A 21,330-nucleotide genomic window follows, 5' to 3' on the forward strand; every position below is an offset into this window, starting at 1 on the left:
AAGCGGCCAGCAAAGTTCTCTATTCAAGTTCATCCATTCCCTTGCAGTCAATTTAGAAAATGGCAGCAGTAAAAGAAGTAGCTGGAAATGCCTAGGAAATGACAGTACTGATCTAGCCAATCACAGTCATTGTAGACTTCATCCACTCAGTGTTTAATTTAATTTCAATGGAGGTGCAGGCTCAGTTACTGAATTATGGCATTGGGTTTCAGGGAGGTTTGAAGTTATGCTGTACATTACCTGTGGTGCAGATTTAACACAGAAGCATGAATCTCACTTAAAATCAGACAAATGTGGTAGTTGTGTGATATGATTTTTGCACTTTTATCAGGCACTATACATTTATCTTCTGCTGGTACCAAAGTACTTTTCATGGTTACATTTTTTAAGATATTGTCAAAATAGTCCTTAGAGTTTTGTTTTCTAAAAATCAAGAGAATGTAATTGAGGTATTTCAGAATACAGGGTGAGAGATATTTGTAATAAAGCACTAAAATGTACAGAGCAATGGCCTTATAAAGGCAAAAAAGTTACTGGATTCATCCTGAGGCTATAGAGAAGGCATTTGACTCTGTACTTTGCTTCTGTGCTGTTGTCTATCCCTGGGAACTATTTTTTATCTGATTTACAGTCTCCCAGGTGAAGCCTGAGTACCCCTTCAGTGTGCAGCTGCAACAAGTGTTCAAACTCAGCCGGCATTGTGTGAAAAAACGTTTTAACCGGTACATCATCATAGTAGTGGTTAGTCAGGGTATAGAGGTCATATGGGTGGTTACTAAAGGGCCAGAATCCATACAGATGTACATTTTCACACAATTCCAGGGCCATGCTAACCATAATGAATCCAGTGCTGAGCCGCCTTTCTTTCAGGCCTTCAGAGCTCCAGAATTGATCCAGACTGTGGAGGTACTGAGCGTTGGAGAAAACAGGTCGAATAGGGCTTTCAAAGTCCTCTATTGTATATGCAGCCCGCTGACACATAGCAGTATTCCTGCCAAAGGAGAAGGCAGGAAGGAGCAGCAGAGAGTTGCCGTACTTGTGCAGACTCTCCACAAATGGAAGGCGACGTCCAGTCAGCGCACCATACCTGTGCAAAAGAAACAGCTGACTTTGAGCAACAACGCATACATAATGTGAGGTGACAAGTAGGGATAGGAATCGAGAGCTGGTTCTCTAAAAGAACTAGTTCCCAGTGTTTGCCTATCAGTCACATTTGTTGTACTTGTCATCAGCTGTTTTAAGTTCATGTGCCAGAGGAGAAAAAAATAGCGGTGTGGCCTACAGTGTAGATTTGGACATTTAATTATTTTTTATTTAATTATTTTTGTTTTTATTGGGAAATACCTCAAATATATACAAAAATTTTAACAACAGCATGCAATTAAGTTGCAGAATGTAATGTCTTTGACATGCTGCTTAGCGGTGACTCAATGTGAAAACAATGAGGACCCAACGAGCCTCAATAAGAGAGTTGATAAGAAATCAAATTGGAAGGTGATTCTGATAATAGAATCAGAATCGTTAAATTCTTATCAGTTCCCTTCCCTAGTGACAAGGAATTATTTCTTTTGCTCACTTTTGGAAAATGATGCTTGGATTTGCTGTCACAAGGCTAGTTTTGCTGCCAACATCTTTCTCATATCCATTTTCCAAAGGAGGTAAGTTGCACCTGAACAAACAAAAAAGTAGACACAGAAATGGTTAAGTGGAATTTCCACTCTGGATTTGGTCTACATTGGACACTTTTCTCACCTGATAACAAAGTCAGCAGAATCAATCATTTTTCCACAGCCACTGTCAAACAGGATCCCACCATTCCCAACAACCGAACAAGTGTCCCATTGTTTATTTGAGAAAGGATTCTCCTGGAATAGACAGCGAAAGACAAGGCATTATGAAAACACATTTACATTGTTGCTGATTTCACATGTTGAAGGAAAAAGGATTTTAAAAAGACATTTTATTCTAGTTTTATAGTCTGATGCTTTTTATGCTTGCTATTGCTAATGATAGGTCTGTCGTTTTTATAGATTACAACCATGGGAATATTATATCCAAAAGAACAATGATCACAAAAGTGTATATAAATAGTCATAATTATTAGAAATTATTAAAAAAAATGACAAATAACTTTGTTTATTGTGTGGGTTTTTTTCTCTTTTGGAAAAAAAAATGGGCAGCACGGTGGCACGGTGGTTAGCACTGTTGCCGCACAGCAAGAAGGTCCTGAGTTCAATTCCACCATCAGGCCGGGGTCTTTCTGTGTGGAGTTTGCATGTTCTCCCCGTGTTTGCGTGGGTTCTCTCCGGGTACTCCGGCTTCCTCCCACCGTCCAAAGACATGCAGCTTGTGGGGATAGGTTAATTGGATAATCCAAATTGCCACTAGGTGTGAATGTGCGAGTGAATGTGAGTGTGAATGGTTGTCTGTCCCTATGTGTTAGCCCTGTGACAGACTGGCGACCTGTCCAGGGTGTACCCTGCCTCTCGCCCAATGACTGCTGGGATAGGCTCCAGTGCCCCCCGCGACCCTGAAAAGGACAAGCGGAAGCGAATGGATGGATGGATGGAAAAAAAAATTACACACAAAAGTAAATAGAGCTGAAACAGACTATATAAATACAGCGTCTTATAAATGCAATAGCTCCTCTAATGGACAGTGTATCAATTGGGATATGCTCTGATATTAAGCATCTCCAAATAAGATCATATTTAAGCTGTTTGGCCTTTTTAGCAGAGATGCAAAATGCTCCAGGCTTTTAATAACAATTTTGCTTAAATATGTTAACGGTACAGATTTTCAGACAGTTTCTCTCTTGTATGGCTCTGCAGACCGGTCAAGTTTGAGGCTTGAGGCAGACCAGACTACAAAACGTGTATAATTATATAATCACAAATGATGAATTATATTTGAGTTTCTTTCTGTGCAGCTATAAATTGATACAGAAAATGGTTCATCATAAAAATGTATGTTGTCATTGAGGCTGTAACATGTTGCTTTTCAGTTTCATAACCATTTTGATTTTGAGGTTGAAAAAAAATTCAATGCTAGGGACGGTCGTGGCTCAAGAGTTGGGAGTTCGCCTTGTAATCAGAAGGTTGCCGGTTCGAGCCCCGGCTTGGACAGTCTCGTCGTTGTGTCCTTGGGCAAGACACTTCACCCGTTGCCTACTGGTGGTGGTCAGAGGGCCCGGTGGCGCCAGTGTTCGGCAGCCTCGCCTCTGTCAGTGCGCCCCAGGGTGGCTGTGGCTACAATGTAGCTTGCCATCACCAGTGTGTGAATGTGTGTGTGAATGGGTGGATGACAGGTTGTGTAAAGCGCTTTGGGGTCCTTAGGGGCTAGAAAAGCACTATACAAATACAGACCATTTAGATTTCAGTAAATTGCAGATTGCAGTCACTTCAATTCTGTTTTCTTATTCCTCCTAGTTTGAGTGCATAATCCTTGCTATAACGGCTGCTATACAACAAACAAACTGCTGTTTGTGTAAAAATCTGTATATTTTAACCTATTTGAACCGAGAAGGCTGACAGAGAAAGTTCTATTTGCCAAATAAGACTGAAACCAATTAAGTGCAGTGCCACCAATACCCACTACATCATTTAATCGAGAAATTAGAATATTGTGGTCTACTGTGTCAAAGGCAGCAGTTAAATCAAGCAAGACCAGAACATTGTGGTTACCAGAATCAAATGCCAGTAGGATGTCATTAAAAACCCTTAATAATGCAGATTCTGTGCTATGTATTTAGTTATAAATACTATATACACCATATACACATGCAGAACCCAAGAAAATCAATTGAGATAAAAAAAAAAAAAATACTGTTCACACTTTTTCAGGTTAGAACAGCACAAACAAAATTATCTCCAAAAGCTCATTTCAAAAGCAAAAGAGAGTTCAGTTGAAGATACAAAAAAATAGAAAAGTTGCGAAATAATCACTGTGTCAGTCAAATAAAACATAAGAGAACCAATGAAGATATCAAAGAAGCAGCACAAACAGTTTCCATGAATGAAAATGAACCTACCTTCAAAAACAAGTCGAATAAGTCCTTGTTCACCTGAAGAGTCCTCTTTTCCCCACTGTAAACAATATTCGATCCTATAGGAGTATTGTTCTGTGTCACAATGGCGTTGTCAAAGCCATTGCATGCAACTCTCAGATTAGTTCTGTAAAACAACAAACACTCAGTTAACACTGACTGACTTTTTACCAGATGAGTAGGTTCATACACTTCTGATGTTGCTGCATGTTTAACTTATGTTAGTAGTTATTGCCAACAAAAGGAAAGGTCAGTAATCTGTTTCTGAATGTCATGGCAAGGAACAATATTTTTTTCTGTTTATCATGTTCAATGGAAAGATAACACTCGACAGAGAGATAACATGGAAGGACACCTACAGAGAAGGGTGAGCAAACAAAAGGTTATTTGCTCACCTGTTGTTTGATCTTAACTATCCAACACCATCTTATTAAGATAGTTAAGATCCACAGTTAAATAAGGGAAGATGAAAAAAGGAGCAAACAAAACAGTTAGATCCAGTAAAAATAATAGCATAAAAAAGTTAACCCCATATGTTACTAGAATTTTCTCATTTTATTTTCTAGGGTTTAGATTAGTGACTACCACCACTGCGAGTGTTGACTCCAAAAGCTGTAAGCAATAAAGACAAATGCAACTCCTGATAATGTTTTTTCCAGCTCAAAACCTCTCCATTATATACTTATAACATCATTTGTCCATATGGCAAATATCTCTCTGCTCTTTGTTGTGCCATCAGTTTTCTTACAGTTCCTCTGTCCTAAACTCCTTGTGCGTCTTTACTCTTTCTTTCTTGTCTGTAGTTGATTCAGTTCATATAAAAGGTGTATATATATGTATATGTATATATGTATGTATGTATATGTATATATGTATGTATAAACCAGCCCATCATTATCATTTCCCCTCCGGTTGATATACTGGATATCATAGCATTATATCTCATATGCAAGACTAGGCTCCTGTTTGCTGTATGGTAATCTTTTTACATCCAATTCGTATTCTTCATAGAAGAAATATTAAGCATTAGTACTTACCTGAATTTTAAGTAATTTTTCTCGTTCTTCTTCCAGGTTTGATTGTAACGCCGATGTACTTTGTCAATGATTTCCCTGTGACACACACACACGTCCAAACACAGTCAGCAGATCATACCTGTACAGCTGACATGACTTCATTTTTGATGATGGCATAAACAAAGAGGTTTCTCAGGGAAACAGTGTGACAAATTATGCTTTTTCTCACTTGCAGGGTTTGCAAATTTCTGACAGCTTTGGGGCATGTTTCTTTTGAGGAGGTGGTTGGAAAGGTTCCTCACAACTGCAAAAGAAAATATTTTGTTGACAGATCAGACAGTTGAAAAATGCAGATACTGCAGTTAGATCTGCACAATAGCTAAGATTACATATTACAACAGCATTTTTTTTTTACTATGGTCGGTTGAGCATGATGTCAAAGTGCTGTTTGAAATTCAACATTGTTGTGCGTTTCTTCATTTTTTCATTTTTTGTTTCGTATGTATTAAAACACGATTCTTTGATCCCCATGATAGAACAGAGAAAACCCGACTCATAGTGTCCAAAATATTTATAATTCTTTTTATTCAATCATCTTCCGGAAGAAAGAGCCCTGCACAGCCCCAAAAGCCAGTTGCAGAAACTCTAACATTAGAATTTAAAAACGTCTCACATATAGGTGTTATTTTGGTACTTTACACGTCACACAGTTTTGATACAAACACTCCTTATATGGTACAAGTTCCTCTTTTCTGTCTGGCTTCCTGTATTTATTAATATACTTGTATAGCTCTACACTAACTTCCTGTTTTTCAGTCTGGCTGAGCACTTAGTTTATGAGTCAAAAGTGGCCTTGCTTTACAAACCTTCATTATTAAAGTACATAAAACAATATAATAAGAAAATAAGCACTAAGGATATATTAATTACATGACAGTTCTCCCCCTTTTCGTGTTTCCTAAGAAACACGACATAATTTCTAATTTATCCCATTAAGTTTACTTGCATGTTAAAAAGCTAAAATATAACAAAAGAGATTATGCTAAACAAAACGAAACCTTTGAATTGCCCAACCCTGTCTGTCCCCTCAAAGGGTTGTATGTTTTCAATGTTTCCTTATTATTTTGTCATAATTACTTCTATCCACAACAAATAAATCAAGCTCTAAGACAGCACCTGTGAAATGTGAAATATCCTAAATCTACTTCCTACACCCCCTTTTTACCCAGAATCCCAATTTAAACCCACTTCTGACTTCCCTCAGTGCTCACTGTAAACTCCAAAAAGATACAATTAGCTTTTTCTGGTAAAAGGTCCTAGATTATTTTGTCAATCTTTGGAAAACATCCTCTATAGAGTTAACCCGTTTCATCTTTAAAACTTAGTCCTGGTTTCTTCGCCCCCTTTAACAGGTAGCGCATATCCGGACTGAACACTGTGTTTGGGCAATTTACATAACATAAAAATCCTACAAACTATTCAATCTACACAACAAATTGTCTGAAACTGGGCGATTCTCTCTGCTCTGTGCTTCTTTTGAGTCCCCCTTTCTCTGGTTGGTTCCGTTCGGTCTGGGGCTTCCAGGATTCTCGCCACCCCTGTGGTTGCTGTGGTCCTGAAATCTTCTCCTGTAAAGGATAGAAAACAAAACGCCTCTCTCTGCTACACCTCAATAACCTACTGTGTTCATCTATTGTTCCCTTAATTATTCAAAGTTGGTTCAAAATATCATGTTCTGGGCTCTATCCTTTATATTAACTTTACTTAATCTTTACTTAATCTTAATTTACTTACTCTCAATGTTCTTTATGTGTGTTAGCAACACTTTTAATTTTATTAAACACACCCAGAGTAAGATCTACACCATCACCATATCAGCATAAAAACAGACAGAGACGTTCCTCTTTCTGTCACATTCTTCCATACATGGCAATTTGTTTCACCTCCCTTATGATTCCTTGGGACTTACAATTTCTTGACTCTTCTAGGCAGCTCAAATGCAGTTAGAAGCTAAATGAATTCCAGGCCCTCCGCCTGGCCTAAGTTTAAATCATTTGTGTTTGTAAGCATGTATGCGGTTTAACCTTCTATTGCTCCAAGTCACTTACACAATAGATCGTCGGGTCATCGCTCCAAACGAAGCTTAAGACCTTGAATAGACTGAGCAACAACTCTTTCATGAGCACGATCTGCAATGTGTGTATACAATGATTATAGCTGCACCTTTAATAAAAGTTTTAGTCTGATGTCAGTAGCTTTAAAAAACATTGTAATGCAATGTTAAAGCCTATATTGCAGCAGTAAAATATTTTCTTTATTCCCAGGATTATCCTTCCCTCTCTTGACCTTTCAAAAAGAAATGTCACCGCACTTTGTGTCGTGTCACTCCTCAGCCCATTCGGTCCATCAATGGCATCATGGCCACCGGAACTACCGCTCCGGGGTCCACTGCCCTCGTTATTACCTTTTCCAGCAGTCCTCTGGCACAAGGAATGAGACAACAACCGCAGGTGACCAGTATCCCTAAAAAAAAAAGCGGCAGTAGAAAACATTGCAGACACGAAAATCCCCTTCCATTTCCCAAACACGGAGGTCATCCAGCTGTCCAGCGGATTGTCGATTCCCGAGTGTTCATGCATGGTTTTAGACAGTTTTCAGCCCCTCCAGAACTCGGGTTACTGAGCCATCTGGAGCAGTATTGTTTGGGATGAAGGTACAACACGTCTCCCTCTAGTACCAGCTCTTTTAATAATTTACTTTTTTAAAGGGAAAAAACCATGGTCACTTGGACAAGTCTTTGTTATTCTATAACTGCATTTTTATATGAAAAGTCTAGCGATCCCCTATTTGACTCATAAATATTACTTGGGTTGTAATTATTTTCCTCTATCAAATTTAATTTACTGCTACAGTGGCCTGCTTTTGTTAATAGTAACATGAGTAACATCCAACATTTTCTCCCCTTTAACATTTGGTATTTCCCCACTATATAATGTACTACCATAATCTATACACCCAGTCAATAAAACAGAATTTTCTCAAAGCAAACATCAGCAACCCAAAATCAGCAGCCCCAGAATTAAGTCTTCCGCTCCTCCTGCTCATGGCAAAACAAAACAAAACAAAGCAAAGCGAAGCAAAGCATCCCCTTTCTCTTGCCAGCGTGGTGAATTGTTTGTCAACATTTATTCATCCCACCCTTGGTCCAGTCTTTATCTCAGTGTCCAGTCAGTCCAACCTTTAGTCCACAGCATCAGTCCAGTCACAGTCCATTCACACACATTCACTCAGATATTGCTGATAGTGGAGACTCCGCGCAAATAATCAGATTCTCCACCCTCAGCAACATGAGCTCATTCATTTGTTTTATTTTGTTTGGTTTTTTTGTTTTTTAGGAAAAGAGTTCTTTATGCTCTTGGACTGGATTGACTCGCTGCAATCCTTTTAGACAGGGACTTACAACCTGATCAGGTCCCCACAGGTAGCCTTTTCCTCGGCCCATTGTAATCTGGAAAAGCTCCCCTTAAATTTATTCTCCCGAAAATATTTACAGCGCTGTTAATTCAATCTTTCAGGCCTGCTTAGAACAAAAATGAGAAAAAGAGAGCTGATTATTAGCTCATCAAAGCACAAAACATAATCACCTGACAGGATTTCTCTTAAGTGCACTATTACAATTTTAAAGGGCCCAGTTCTAACCATGTCCATGATTAATAAAACTCCCTCTATTAAAATAAGAAAACAACCCCTCTGGCACAAGGAATGAGACAACAACCGCAGGTGACCAGTATCCCTAAATCAACCGACAGAATCAACCCATCACTAAAACAACAACCCCAAAAAATCTTAATCACAGCAAAGTTTTGCTTACTAATTTAACCATATGTTGGCCTCAGGTTCTTCAGCGTCCTGACAGTCTGAGGTCAACTGACATAATTTCACCTGCTAAATACACAGATAATCTTGTTAAAAGCCACACAGTTTTGCACACCATTGATATTCTCATTAAGCCCTTTCTAAAGACGTTATAACAATCTATCATCACTAAATACTAAATTTCCTTTCCAAATTTGGACTACTGCACTTAGTCACAGACCTGACCACTTTATTTAATTATCCTGTATGTTACCAAGCCATTCTTCTCACACAGTCACAGTGTGTCTTTCAGTGCAAGCTTCACTCATCCAGTCAGACAGGAAACCCAAGTTCTCCTTTTTCATTTCCCGTCCCCAGTCATTCAACTAATTTGCATACTGAGTCAAATCTCAAGAAGTTGCGTCCGCTCCACCACAACCACCCACACATGCAGGGCCTTGGAGTAGGGGTTTCTCTTTAACTGCCATGTGAGAGCTCGCTTATCAGGTTTAGTGACACATGGCACTGTAAATAATTCAACCAGAAACTTGGCCTGAACATTTCCAGTGATCTTAACCTATAACTTTCTTCCAACTTCTGCTGGTTGAATTATTTACAGCGCCATGTGTCAATAAACCTGACAAGCGAGCTCTCACATGGCAGTTAAAGAGAAACAGTTGAGAATGCAGGACAAAGCGGAAAGAGAACTGCCTGGTATTGGACTGTTGGAATGCTGTTATTTAATGTGGGAAATCAAAATTTGGGTTAGCAAACCTGGGAAAAAGAAAACTGACTGCTTAAGTGGGAAAATTGTGAAGGAGTCTGAAACACTGCAAAAAGAAACATATACAAAATCACACACACAAACAGAAAATGTATTAACCTTACTAACACTTACAAATACAAGAGAGCTCATGAAGATTAGACAGCATCTTGAGCATGTGAGTCTGTTTATCATATTGTCCAAGTCGCTTAGTGTGATGAAAAGTGATGCAAAGACCAGTGGACTAATAGCAAAGTAGTTAGAAAATGATCCAATTATAGCAGAGAAATGTGTAGGAAAGGCAGCTTTGAGAACATGCCCTGGTGGATCTGCAGCTCCACTGCACAGACATTGATTAAACCTGATTAATAACACACACACATGGAATGAAAATCAGCTTGCTATCTTTCATTAGTGTTAAAATAGTGTGAAGTTAACACACTTAAAGCCTGAAGTTGAGGAATAACTCAGGGAAGTTCCACGACAATAGAGTGATTTTTGTGAAAAGGAAAAAGTGATTAAAGCTTAAGCGCATTACCACCATGCCACTGCAGTCCAGATTACTCTCACAGATGGATGTGCTAATCTGACAAACTAATAAAGGTCTTCAAAAGGCGAGGAGGACAAATAGGAAGAAGACTGCAGAACATTCTGGAGCCCTCGGCCCAGGTAAGAAAAAAATTAATTTGTGTATACACTTTAGAGAAAATAATAATTTTAACAAAATGCTGCTTGTCACTCTATGCCAGGAGTATGTTGAAAATCACCTGGTGGGGGAGATGGTCACATCTTGCAGGAGCTTTCCTCTCTTCAGGAACTCTCTCTGCAGGAGGGGGAGATACAGGAGAGGTGGAGGAAGATCTCAGCCTGGGCGTTTACTGTCTTATGTAGTCTGGAAGATGAGTGGATGGTGGGGTGGGTGCAGTTTTCTCTGTGGTGGGGTTGGGTGGACTGTCCCGGGCTCTGTGGGGCCGGGAGGCGCTGCTGCACTGGGCCCCGGTCTGGATGGGCCTGGGCCCCCTTTCCCTGGCGGGTCGCGGAGTGTGGGAGTGCCTACTGGGGTCAGCGGGGGAGCTGGCCCCAGGGAGGGGTTACCTGCCCCTCCCTTCCTTCCCTCCCCATCTCCAGCTGCCTCTCTCTTCCCGCTCCACCACAACCACCCACACATGCAGGGCCTTGGAGTAGGGGTATGTCACCAGGGTGCAGAGGAGGCTACCCCCCCCCCCCCTCTGTCCCCTTCTGGCTGCCTCTGCCTCAATTTTATCCCACAACTTAGACATTCACATTATTCACACTCTCATTACACATACATATAGGATCTTGGGGGTGGGCACAATCACGGAGTCCAAATTACCATCAGGGTGTACACCTCACCCCTGGCGTCGTTGCCCACCTCTCAATTTTAAATACACTTAGACATTGAGGGCTATCAGGAGGGACTATGCGCTTACCTGCTGCTCCTTGGCAGGTAGCTCCATGCCCTCCTGGGTTTTAATTGCACCTTAGAACACACATGCATCAACACTACAATGAGCGGGTGGAGGGAGGTTTGGAGTCTTCTCCCACTCCCCATTCTCTGCGGCCTGCTGGAGCGGGAGGGCTAGGTGGAGTTGGCCGTCCGACTGCGGTCTGGAGTGTGGGGCCTCCCTGCTGCTACGGAGTCGGGGTGGTCTACCTCTCCCCACCGCAGGGAAAAGGGTAACACCACCTGGGTCTGGGTGCAGTTCCCCCCTCCAAGGGCAAGGGTACCTAGACCCGGTTTGTAGAGTACGCTTGGGGAGTGTGATCGTGTGTACAGCGTCTCTTTATGTCTGTCTCCACGTTGGTTGAGTGTGGAGTGAGTGCATTTGAGAGCATGAGGGGGGGAATGGATGTTTGTGTCTGTGTGTGCCTGTATGTCTGTGTCTATATGTCAGGTTGGGTATCAGACGCCACCTCTCTGGGGACACCTCAGGCCCTCCAAGGTTTGGAGGCCTATCTCCACCTACCACCACTTCCCCTGCCGGTTGCGGACTCCCTCAGGTGTCGGTGCGTTGGTGGTTCTTTGTGTCTGGGGGTGGGCGTCCAGGTACACACCGGCTCACTCCTTGGCGGCCGCTTATCGGGGCCTGGAGCCTGGGGCTCGCTCGGGCCCCTTCGGGGGTGGGGTGCCCCCGGCCTCTCGGCCTGGGGCTCGGTCACTCAGGCACAGCTGGCGGCCGGCGGAGCTCACGGGCGCGTCACTGCAACTCCCCCTGGCTTCTGCTCCACGGCTGCTGAGTGAACCCTCATCTGGGACTCTCCTCAGCTCTTACTGGAACAGTGGCGCGGCTGCCCCTCTGTTGGTCTTCCTTGGTCTCTTGTGTTCTGGGGGCCTCTGGATGTCTGGAGTTTTGATCTCCTCCATACCTGCTTCACACCCTGGAGGACGGGGCTGTGGCCCCCCACACTCCCTAGCAGATCGTTACATGGAGAAACCTTTGGAATACAAGCGCGCTGATCCACACAGGTATGCACACGGGTGTTCACTGCTCGTAGACCCAAATTACACCTTTCTTGGCTGCTACCTCGAAGCACATCTGTCCTGCGTGCTGCACAACAACATTGAATATTTAGTATTTACTGCTGTTTACACTTAGCTAGATTAATGCGATGGTGTTGTGTTTAGTATGTTGCTTTGTTTTTTGTTTTTTTTGTCTTTTTTTGCTTGTTTTCTATTCTTCTCTCAACAGGTGATCCAGGAGATTTTTATTTTTTTTCTCCCCCCCTTTCTCACTGTCCCTCTCCCCTTCTGTTTTTCCTTTCCTTCCTCTTTCTTTCTCCCTTTCCTATCTCTCACTCATGTCTGTCCCGTCTGTAACATCTGAAAATAAAATATAATAAATAATAAAAACAAAGATCGACCAAATGGACCAATACAGCAATGCCACAATGATCCATTTGGCAAAGTAAATCCATTGGGTATCCTTGTTGGTCTTCAGACAACAATTCTGATGGCTAAAGAACCAAATGGGACAGGCGAAAAAAAAAGAAAAAAAAAAAAGAAAAAAGAAAAAAAAAAGAAAAGAAAATCACCTGGGATTTTCACAATTTACCCTGGGTGCTTTTTCCTTTACCTGTGTTAGAACTATGTGTGGAGTTCATAGTTGAACACCTCTCTATGCTCTGACAGTATTCTGCTTCTTTGCATGGAGATTTCACTTCATGCATTACCTTTTTAAGCATTCTGAGGACTCAAATCACATGCTGTAATGAATCCATTTTTGTTCACCTAATGTGTTAATGTTAACATTTTTTGGAATAGTGACACAGATTGAAATAAGATTTGGTATAATGTTCTTTGACCAGTGTTCTGTTTAATTAAATTTTGGAATTCTGCATTTTCTAGGCCACAGATGAAGCCATTATCCAACGATCTAATAAGGAAACAACCATGGGAATTTACATCATAAAGTCAAGAGATGCCAATGGCAGCCCTGAGGACATCGGGATAGTCCTTGAAGGCCAGAGAGTCTGGCAGGATTTGGATAACTATACCCTAGCAGCTGCAATGCTGTTTGGACTAATGTACACTTTGAACCTCACCTACCCACTGGAAAAGTATACCTTCGAGGTATTATAGAAACTGGTTATGGAGCTCAAACAGAACAGCCTTTCAAAGAAGGCCCAGGTTTTCAGGACCAGACTGTATGATTGAACAGTTTTCCAGTTATGATGTGGGAACAACATGTTTTCCTCTTTGAATATGTACCATCCTTTCTTTTAAGCCAGCACTGGTAAAGTTGCAGTACATAGTGAAACTTATTTTTCTGGCACTTTTCAACTTGGGGCCTTTATTATTGCAGTTTTCACTTTTCAAGCCATTGCTCTTTTAAAAAAAAAAATCTAACTTTGAATGTCCATTTTTCTCAATGGAAATGGTGCCTTGCACCAATTTCACCAGTTTGCAATTTTTTTCCCAAGGTGCACCACTACAAACAGATTGCATCGTGTAGTATTAGTGGTTGTGATGTTTAGTGATAGAAGCAAGCCAATACTAATCAGTTTAGGTCTCTTGGTTGTGTGCCTGTGGGTTATAATGTTATTTTAAGTCTCTTCTTTGTGTCACTTTAATAATTACACCCCTGTTGCCATATTACCTTATGGCTCTTACATTTAAAAAACCATTTTTTACATAAGCGCGATGTCATAAGGCCCCACAATGTTGAATTCAGGTTACAGCAGATAACTTTGAGGAATGTTGTGGAATGTTTTTCAAGAGATGCATTGTACAAATATGACTCATGTATATTTTGGAAGCCTGAATTGAAAGTCCATTGTTACAACTGTGTAGTATTTTCAAAAATACAGGTCATTGTTCAAAAATGTTTTGCTTATTTCTTTGATTGAGAGAAAGTGTACAGTACATACAGTAAGATCAGCCTTAATTTAGTTTTATTTATTGAACACTCAATTATATATTAGATTATATATTATATATTAGAAATTTGTTATAAAATAAAATAAGCTTACCATAAAATAATCTTGTCAATATAACACATAGTAGTCCAATACAATTAACACAAAAAGTTCATGTCTGATAAACAAGTGGTTTCTATAAATATTTGACCGGAATGAAAAACATAACAACAACATAAAAAAGTCATGTTCGTGTTACCGGAAAAATGTCTGCAGGTATAACATAAAAAACTAAGGTTAACCAAATATAACTTAATTTCGTGCAACCGCTTACAATAATTTTTTTATGTTTATCCCACTGATTATTTTTTTCAGTGTAGGTCGGGCCCTTGTTCGCATGGTACTCTCAACAACTAAGTGATACACCTATCTTTTGTCTTCCTATGGAATCACAACAATTAAATGATACCCGCGGTGGGCTTTTGCAATCCTGAACAATTTCAAACAATTAACCGGCTGATGAAAAGACGGAGCGGGTCTGTGCGACTGGTTTTAGAAGTATCACTGCAGCGTTTATTTTCTAAAGGGCTGAATGTTATTTGTATGGAAGCCCGTTTCCGCCACTAAAAAAAAAAAAAAAAAAAGGATCCATAACTCAAAATTTCGAGTTATTATCTCGAAATTTCGACATATTAACTCAAAATTTTGAGAAAAGCAACTTGAAATTTCCAGTTAGCGCTGCCAATCAGTAATCTACGTGAATGACGTCATTTCCATGTTACCCGGAAGCTGAAGCCCTCAGCTACAAATGCTACAGCTAAGCTACCGGTATTACATCCAGTCGTGAATGCACAGATTGCTGAGTGTTTTCAGCCTGGCTTCACAAATGATGAAATCCCTGTGTTATTAGCTGAATCACATGGTGTTACTATCAGCAAACATACTTTTAATTTGTTGGGATCCGTTTTTGAGTGCGCGGTCCTGCGCCATATGCTTCCGGGTAACAAGAAAGCGACCTCATTCACGTATATTTTTGATTGGCAGAGCTAACTCGAAATTTCGAGAAAAGTAACTCGAAATTTCGAGTTATATTTCTCGAAATTTCGAGTTATGGATACTAGCTTCTTTTTTTTTTTAGTGGCGGAAACGGGCTTCCATATATTTGCGACCATCTGTTGTGTTAAAAACTATTCTGAAACCATGAAACCCCTTACGGAAGAAATTCCCGTTTGATCCATTTTTAAATAAATAAAATGCTTGCATCACTGCATGCTGTGACATCAGAATCACAAAATGAGTGTGATTAAAACACAATTAGTTTGAAAGAGCGATACTGGCTGCTTTGGGGGGAAAGGTGACATCGTGTTCAATGTGTTTTAGAAGTAGCCCAATAGCGTTTATTTTCTAAAGGGCTGAATGTTATTTGTGACCATTTACTGTGTTAAAAAACTAGCTGGCTCTGTCTCTCTCATAGTTCAACATTCCGAAATCCCGATTTTTAAATAAAATGATCGCATCAACCGGTGAACAAAAACCCCAGTAGATGCGTAAAAACTAGTTAGATTAAAAACTAGTGGTTTGATTAAATGAAACGCTTGTGAACAGGCTGACATTGCCCATTCAGAAGAAATTCCCATTTGTGCCGTTTTTAAAATAAAATGCTTGCATCGCTGCATGCTGAGACATTGTCAGAATCACAAAATTAGTGTGATTAAAACACTGTTACCAACACTTTTGACTAGATGTAAATAAAAAGCATTCCAGCTTTGTTAATGCGCACTGTGAAGCAAAACGGCTTCCACCCCTCCATACAAAAACAAAGAATTGCTCTTAAGAACACATATGTCTGCATAACTGAATGTTGAGGCACGCAAAAGCCATAAAATAGTTTAATTAAAAACCCTATGGTTTGTTTAAATTAAAACCCAGTTAAAAACACATAAACTCATATAACCTCTCTGACGCCCTGTGTGTTTCCACACATGAACTCGCGTACCCAGAGCACACCTGAACGCACACACGCACGAAACCATCAAACAGGTTGCCAACCTTTTGCCATCGTTTTACTACTAACACTGAAGAAGCGCTTTACTTTTGACACTTTAATTAATTTAATGATACTATGTTTATTATAATACTTCTTCAAGAGCCTCTTTAGTTTTTGCTCTTTGAGCACAAAGGTAGTTATGTACTTACTTGCTGTCCAACATGTACCAGATAAGGGTGGTCATCACGGTCCCCAAACTGAGGAAAGTGAACATGAAAGACAAGAAAGACTTCATACGATGTCCTCTCATACCTCTCCCCTCCTGTTAGTCTTACACTTCAGTCTGTCCAAATTTTCTCTCCCCCTCTTCTTCCTTCTCCCGCTTTTACCTTTCACAAAACTCACTTTTTTTTTTATCTGCCCTATTCCAGTTGCTTAGGTTTTCAGTTTTTTCCCACTCCTACTCAGATTGCTCTACCTCAAGCATTACATGCCAGCTCAATGAAGACTATGAATCCCATTATGAACCCTAGCCTGTTTGGCGCCCTGGGCGAACACTCCCTCCCCAATGAGAACAGGACAAATCAACAATTGACAATGACTAATTAATACTAAAATCTGTAGCATATTGTATTGTTTGGAGTTTAGTCTGTTACTGTTGCTAGTTTTACCATTTCTTCTTGGATCGACTGTAACCCACATAATTTCCTTAGGGATTAATAAAGTATTCTGATTCTGATTGTTTCAGGATACATGAGCTGCCATTATCCAATCACACATCTGCTTACCTGTATCTTTTGCTCGTTTCTCCTTCTCCTCTTTTCTATTTTTTTTTCTAAACAGAGCACCTGATGGCTTTGAACTTTTCTTGTCCATCTTCCATTGATTTTCATTTTGCACTCCAATATGAACACCCATCTCTCAACCCGAGGATCACCACAACATAACCTAACAGACCTACACCTTAGTTCACAGGTTCACTTTGTCTAGGGTGCATTTCTGAGATTTCACACAACCCAGGATTCAAATCATGAATACATAATGGTCTTGGATTTACAACATTATAAATGAAATGTGCTCTATTTGGAAGCAGCCGGCCTTTTCGACGGGTTGTGTGTGAGACTTTAAATCATCAAACTGTAAATTTTAAATTGTTATTGATCCCTTTACCTCTAGTCCTAAAGCGTATATTTATTTTCTTACTCTTCTTATATATATTGTTTGTTTACTTGCACTGCTGTAACTGGAGCCTCGTCGTCTCGTCTCTCTATATATTGGATTGTATGTAGCGGAGATGACAATAAAGTTTACTTTGACTTCGGCAGCAAGCAGGCGCACCGAGGGCTCTAGCGCTCACTTTTCGCGTATAGAATTTCGAAAAAACATCAGTGCAAATTATAAGTCTGTATTATAATGTCTGGTGTTTTCGTGTTTGTTGCTTTGTTTTTATTTTGTTTTATTTTGCAAGTTGGTTATTAGATGCTGCTCCAGCCGGTCAGTGAATCCCCCGCCGCCCCGCCCTCTCCTCCCTGCGCCGCAAGCAGCAGGCGCACCTCGCAAACGAAGGGCGCCCTTACTCCCCGCAAATGGGCGATAGAAAACCGATCGGTGCGTATGCCATTCCCAATGTGTGCTGGCTGACGTCGGGGGAGCTTGAGTACAAGCATTTTTTTTGGCCAATGCCCGTTATGCCGCCCAATCAATCAGATGAACTCTTAATACCAACCAAACGCTTATGAACACATAAAAGCTTTCAGCTGGTGTTTCTCTAACTAAGTAACGAACAGCTGGAAAAATGAGAGAAGTGGGAAGTGATGATTTACTTGCTCTCTGTTGCCAAATGACTAATGTTAGCAGAATTAAATTCTTGCAGTGATTAGATTAATACTGGCAAAGCACTTTTTTCAAAATTAACTAAAAAAAAGCATGCCTTTAAAAACACATCTGATAATGTATTAATATTTTAAAATTGTATTATATTTTACTTAAAACTACATTATACAAGCATTTCACATATCAGTACATGCAAGTGTCCACTTTGTGGCAGCATTTCTTCACCACTATGTTGTCACTGTTGCATATATATTATACCTGCACATTGTTACTGCTCTTTTGAAACAGATGCCTCCCAAAACAAATATTTTTAATCAACTATTTGCTCAAATTACCACAGATATTCAGATATTCTTGTGTATTATGCTTTTGGTCCCTACCAAGAACTAACGCCCCAGTTCTTGACTGTTGTTTATTTTTGTTCCTTTTTTTTCTGGCAGCTTGGTCCTTCAAGCTGGATCTCAACATTTCCCCCACTCACCTCAGGAACATGACCGAGACCGTGCATACGGGAGTCTGGGGCTCCACCCCAGTATTGGGGTTAGAAGTGCTGTTTCAGAATGTAGAGAGCGGGAGCTAGAGGCAACTGAAAGAGTGACGAGAATCATAAACTAGAGGAGCAACTAGAATTGGGAGCAAGTGGCCTGGGACCGCGAAAAGGAAACCTCACATGGAAAATAAGATAGGCCTGCTACTAGAATCCTAGAATCTGACTTTTCTAGACTTTTCTAAGAGAGACTAGTCATTTAAAAGGGTGTGATCAAAGCCCAATGATCAAACACCACTTGTTGTAGAGACCCACCTTTTAGCACATCCCAGCACACCCACTCACTTCACCAGATGCACCTTGTTTAGTTCTCTCACCTTTGATTGGGTGTGGTGCTTGTCCTTAATTGCACTCACCTGTCACACATTATATAAGGACTGCATTCACTTTTGGCTCACTTTTTCTTCACTCCCACACGGAGCAGCAGCAGAGCAATGGCAGTCCATGTGTGTCCTTCCTTCCTTCCTTCCTTCCTTCCTTCCTTTATTGATTTGGAGAATAAAAGGAAAACCCTGTGAATGATTAGATGACTGCTTATTCTTATTCTAATCGGATGAGCCCATGATGCTGATTACTTAAGCCCTGAGCCTTCCTTCCTTCAAAACACCACTGATCAAAGCCCACTGATCAATGGCCATGAGTACCATTCACAGAGAGTTGGGGAATGACTGCAATCACAGCATTGTAAGATGGCGAAAGATGTACCCTTAGGCCCCCACCTCGATTCAGAGATGGTCTTTCCCTTTTCACGTAAATAGCCTCCAGAGGAACCAGTGTTCCTCTGGTTTGAGCGCTGGCCTGTGTGGACTCCTAGCCTGACGAGTTAGCTCTTCTGTGTTGTGCCATCTGCTTCACCAGAGGTTGTTTGGTTTCCCTGATCTATAAATCTTGGCAATTCTCCTGGCACTAAACAGCGTACACTATGTTACTCTGTTTGTATCGGGTGACCCGATCCTTGGGGTGGACCAGTTTTTGGTGCAGCGTGTTTTGGGGTTTAAAAGCCACAGAGACATGGCGTTTAGAAAAAATGCATCTCAGCTGGTCCGATACTCCTGACATGTACGGGGTCACTAAGTGTTTTCCCTTAGGCAGCAGTTGTCCTTCTCTCCTGGATCAGCTGGAGCTTTCTTTTGGTGCCTTACCAGTTTTGACACATGTCCAGCTGGGATAACCACATTTACGAGGGGGCTTCTTGATGTGATGTTCATCTGCTTCCCTGGCTGCTGTGGCTGTGGGTGGGGATGGTGTTCGCTCTGTGTTGTAGTGTCCTGATGACACCCAGATGAACAGAATCAATCTTTTGGGATTTACTTACCTGGATGATTGAGCATGCATCAAGACATGTCATTTAAGGGAATGAAACACATGAAAAAAATGTTGAATAACAAAACTGTGATTTCCTCAAATTCTGTTCCACAGCAGGAACCAGGACCTTCAACAGAAAAGGGTGAAGCCAGGAGACTGGGTGTTCCTTAAAGTCATTAAGAGCAGTGAAAATAGTGGAGAGAAGAACCTGGATGTGTCTAAGCCATTGTAAGTCTGCCACACATGTCAACCACAAAGACAACAAATAAAGCTGAGGTAAAGCAACACTTTCAAATGCACTTTAAAACGATCTATGCAATGGAACCTGTACTTGTGCCCTAGTTTATCTGGTTATATCTTTTACTGTGGTTTTAGGCCTAAAGGCAAACACTTTGGCATCAGAAAGTAAACTTTCTCACAAATTCTATAAAGGAGACCTACCCACAGTTGAATGGCACGTGTATATATATATATATATATATATATATATATAGACCCCATGGGGGTTCCAAGAGGACTCCCAGATGACTTTAAAGCACATAACCAGATAGCTGCAGGGTTTTAATCCATGTTCTGGTAGCTAACTATTATTAAAATGTTGATTGGATAAATTAACTGTATTACAAACAACAAAGATTCTTGAATTACTTTAGAGTTGCAAATAAGAGACTTTTGGAAGAGCAGAAAGATAATATACTTTAAAGGCATGTTGAAAGTCTTATCTTCAAAAATAATAAAAATAAATAGAAGCTTAGCAAGAGAAAGAACTCTTACTCTTCCCAAAGAGCCTGAAACAAGAAAAGTGGAGAAAATGAGGAGGAAAATCTTGTCCTAAAGGAATTGCTAGACAATATAAACCCTTGTTTTAAGGGGGGGAAAAGACAACATTATTCCAAACTTATTAGACTATAGTGGGCGGGATGCAGATGTTGAATTCATCTATCACAGGGGTGGGGAACGGCAGGCCTCAAGGGCCAGTGTCCTGCAGGTTTTAGATGTGTCCTTGAACACAGCTGATTTAAATGGATAAATGACCTCCTCAACATGTCTTGAAGTTTCCCAGAGGCCTTGTAATGAACTACTCATTACTACTGATTCAGGTGTGTTGACCCAGGGTGATATCTCGAACCTGCAGGACACCGGCCCTCAGGGCCTGGAGTTCCCCCACCCCTGATCTATCAGAATAACTCTGTGACAGGATGTCACGTGTTGGATTTGATTAAATATTTGTAGGTTTCACATAAGACCAAACAAAGTCACAGTGTAGGATGATTTGTTTTCCACCTTCAGTAGCAGGTAATTCAATTGCACATCAGCAGATTCTGCTGATCGATGCCATGCAGGACACCACAACATGACACATCAACAGGAGACGAGCATTTTAATAACCTGATCTTCCTTCATAACAATATCATGCACATCAGTTATATCGTTTTACAAAAATTGACATCATGGCATAATTTTACTGGCAGCTAACCCACGCTGGTTTTGTTTTCCAGAATTGTCGAGATGATTTTAGAGTAACATATTCAGGTGGAAATCTAAAAAGAAAATTATAAATAAATAAAAAGGTCCCATTCCCAGAGTTAAAGATGATTATTG

At 40.6% G+C, this 21,330-nt stretch overlaps 1 protein-coding gene across 2 annotated transcripts; it reads right to left on the reverse strand.

The window, feature by feature from the left end:
- Positions 1–609: 609 nt before the first annotated feature.
- Positions 610–16,353, reverse strand: LOC146634077 (alpha-2,8-sialyltransferase 8F-like). Of its 2 annotated transcripts, XM_085352763.1 has the most exons (8): positions 16,253–16,353; positions 9,216–9,222; positions 5,291–5,358; positions 5,083–5,157; positions 4,031–4,172; positions 1,753–1,865; positions 1,577–1,669; positions 610–1,087 (listed from the first exon to the last, which is right to left on the reverse strand). In XM_085352763.1, exons 1-8 carry the CDS (start codon positions 16,351–16,353, stop codon positions 610–612), a joined length of 1,077 nt encoding a protein of 358 aa, XP_085208889.1. The 2 variants fall into 2 exon arrangements, with proteins under 2 accessions (XP_085208889.1, XP_085208890.1); XM_085352764.1 differs by lacking the exon at positions 9,216–9,222 and having other exon boundaries at positions 5,291–5,365.
- Between the last annotated feature and the right edge of the window lie 4,977 nt (positions 16,354–21,330).

This window comes from Diplotaxodon limnothrissa, linkage group LG4 (assembly GCF_057381915.1).
Source record: "Diplotaxodon limnothrissa isolate DT_005_m linkage group LG4, D_limnothrissa_male_GT1.1, whole genome shotgun sequence".
NCBI lineage: Eukaryota > Metazoa > Chordata > Actinopteri > Cichliformes > Cichlidae > Diplotaxodon > Diplotaxodon limnothrissa.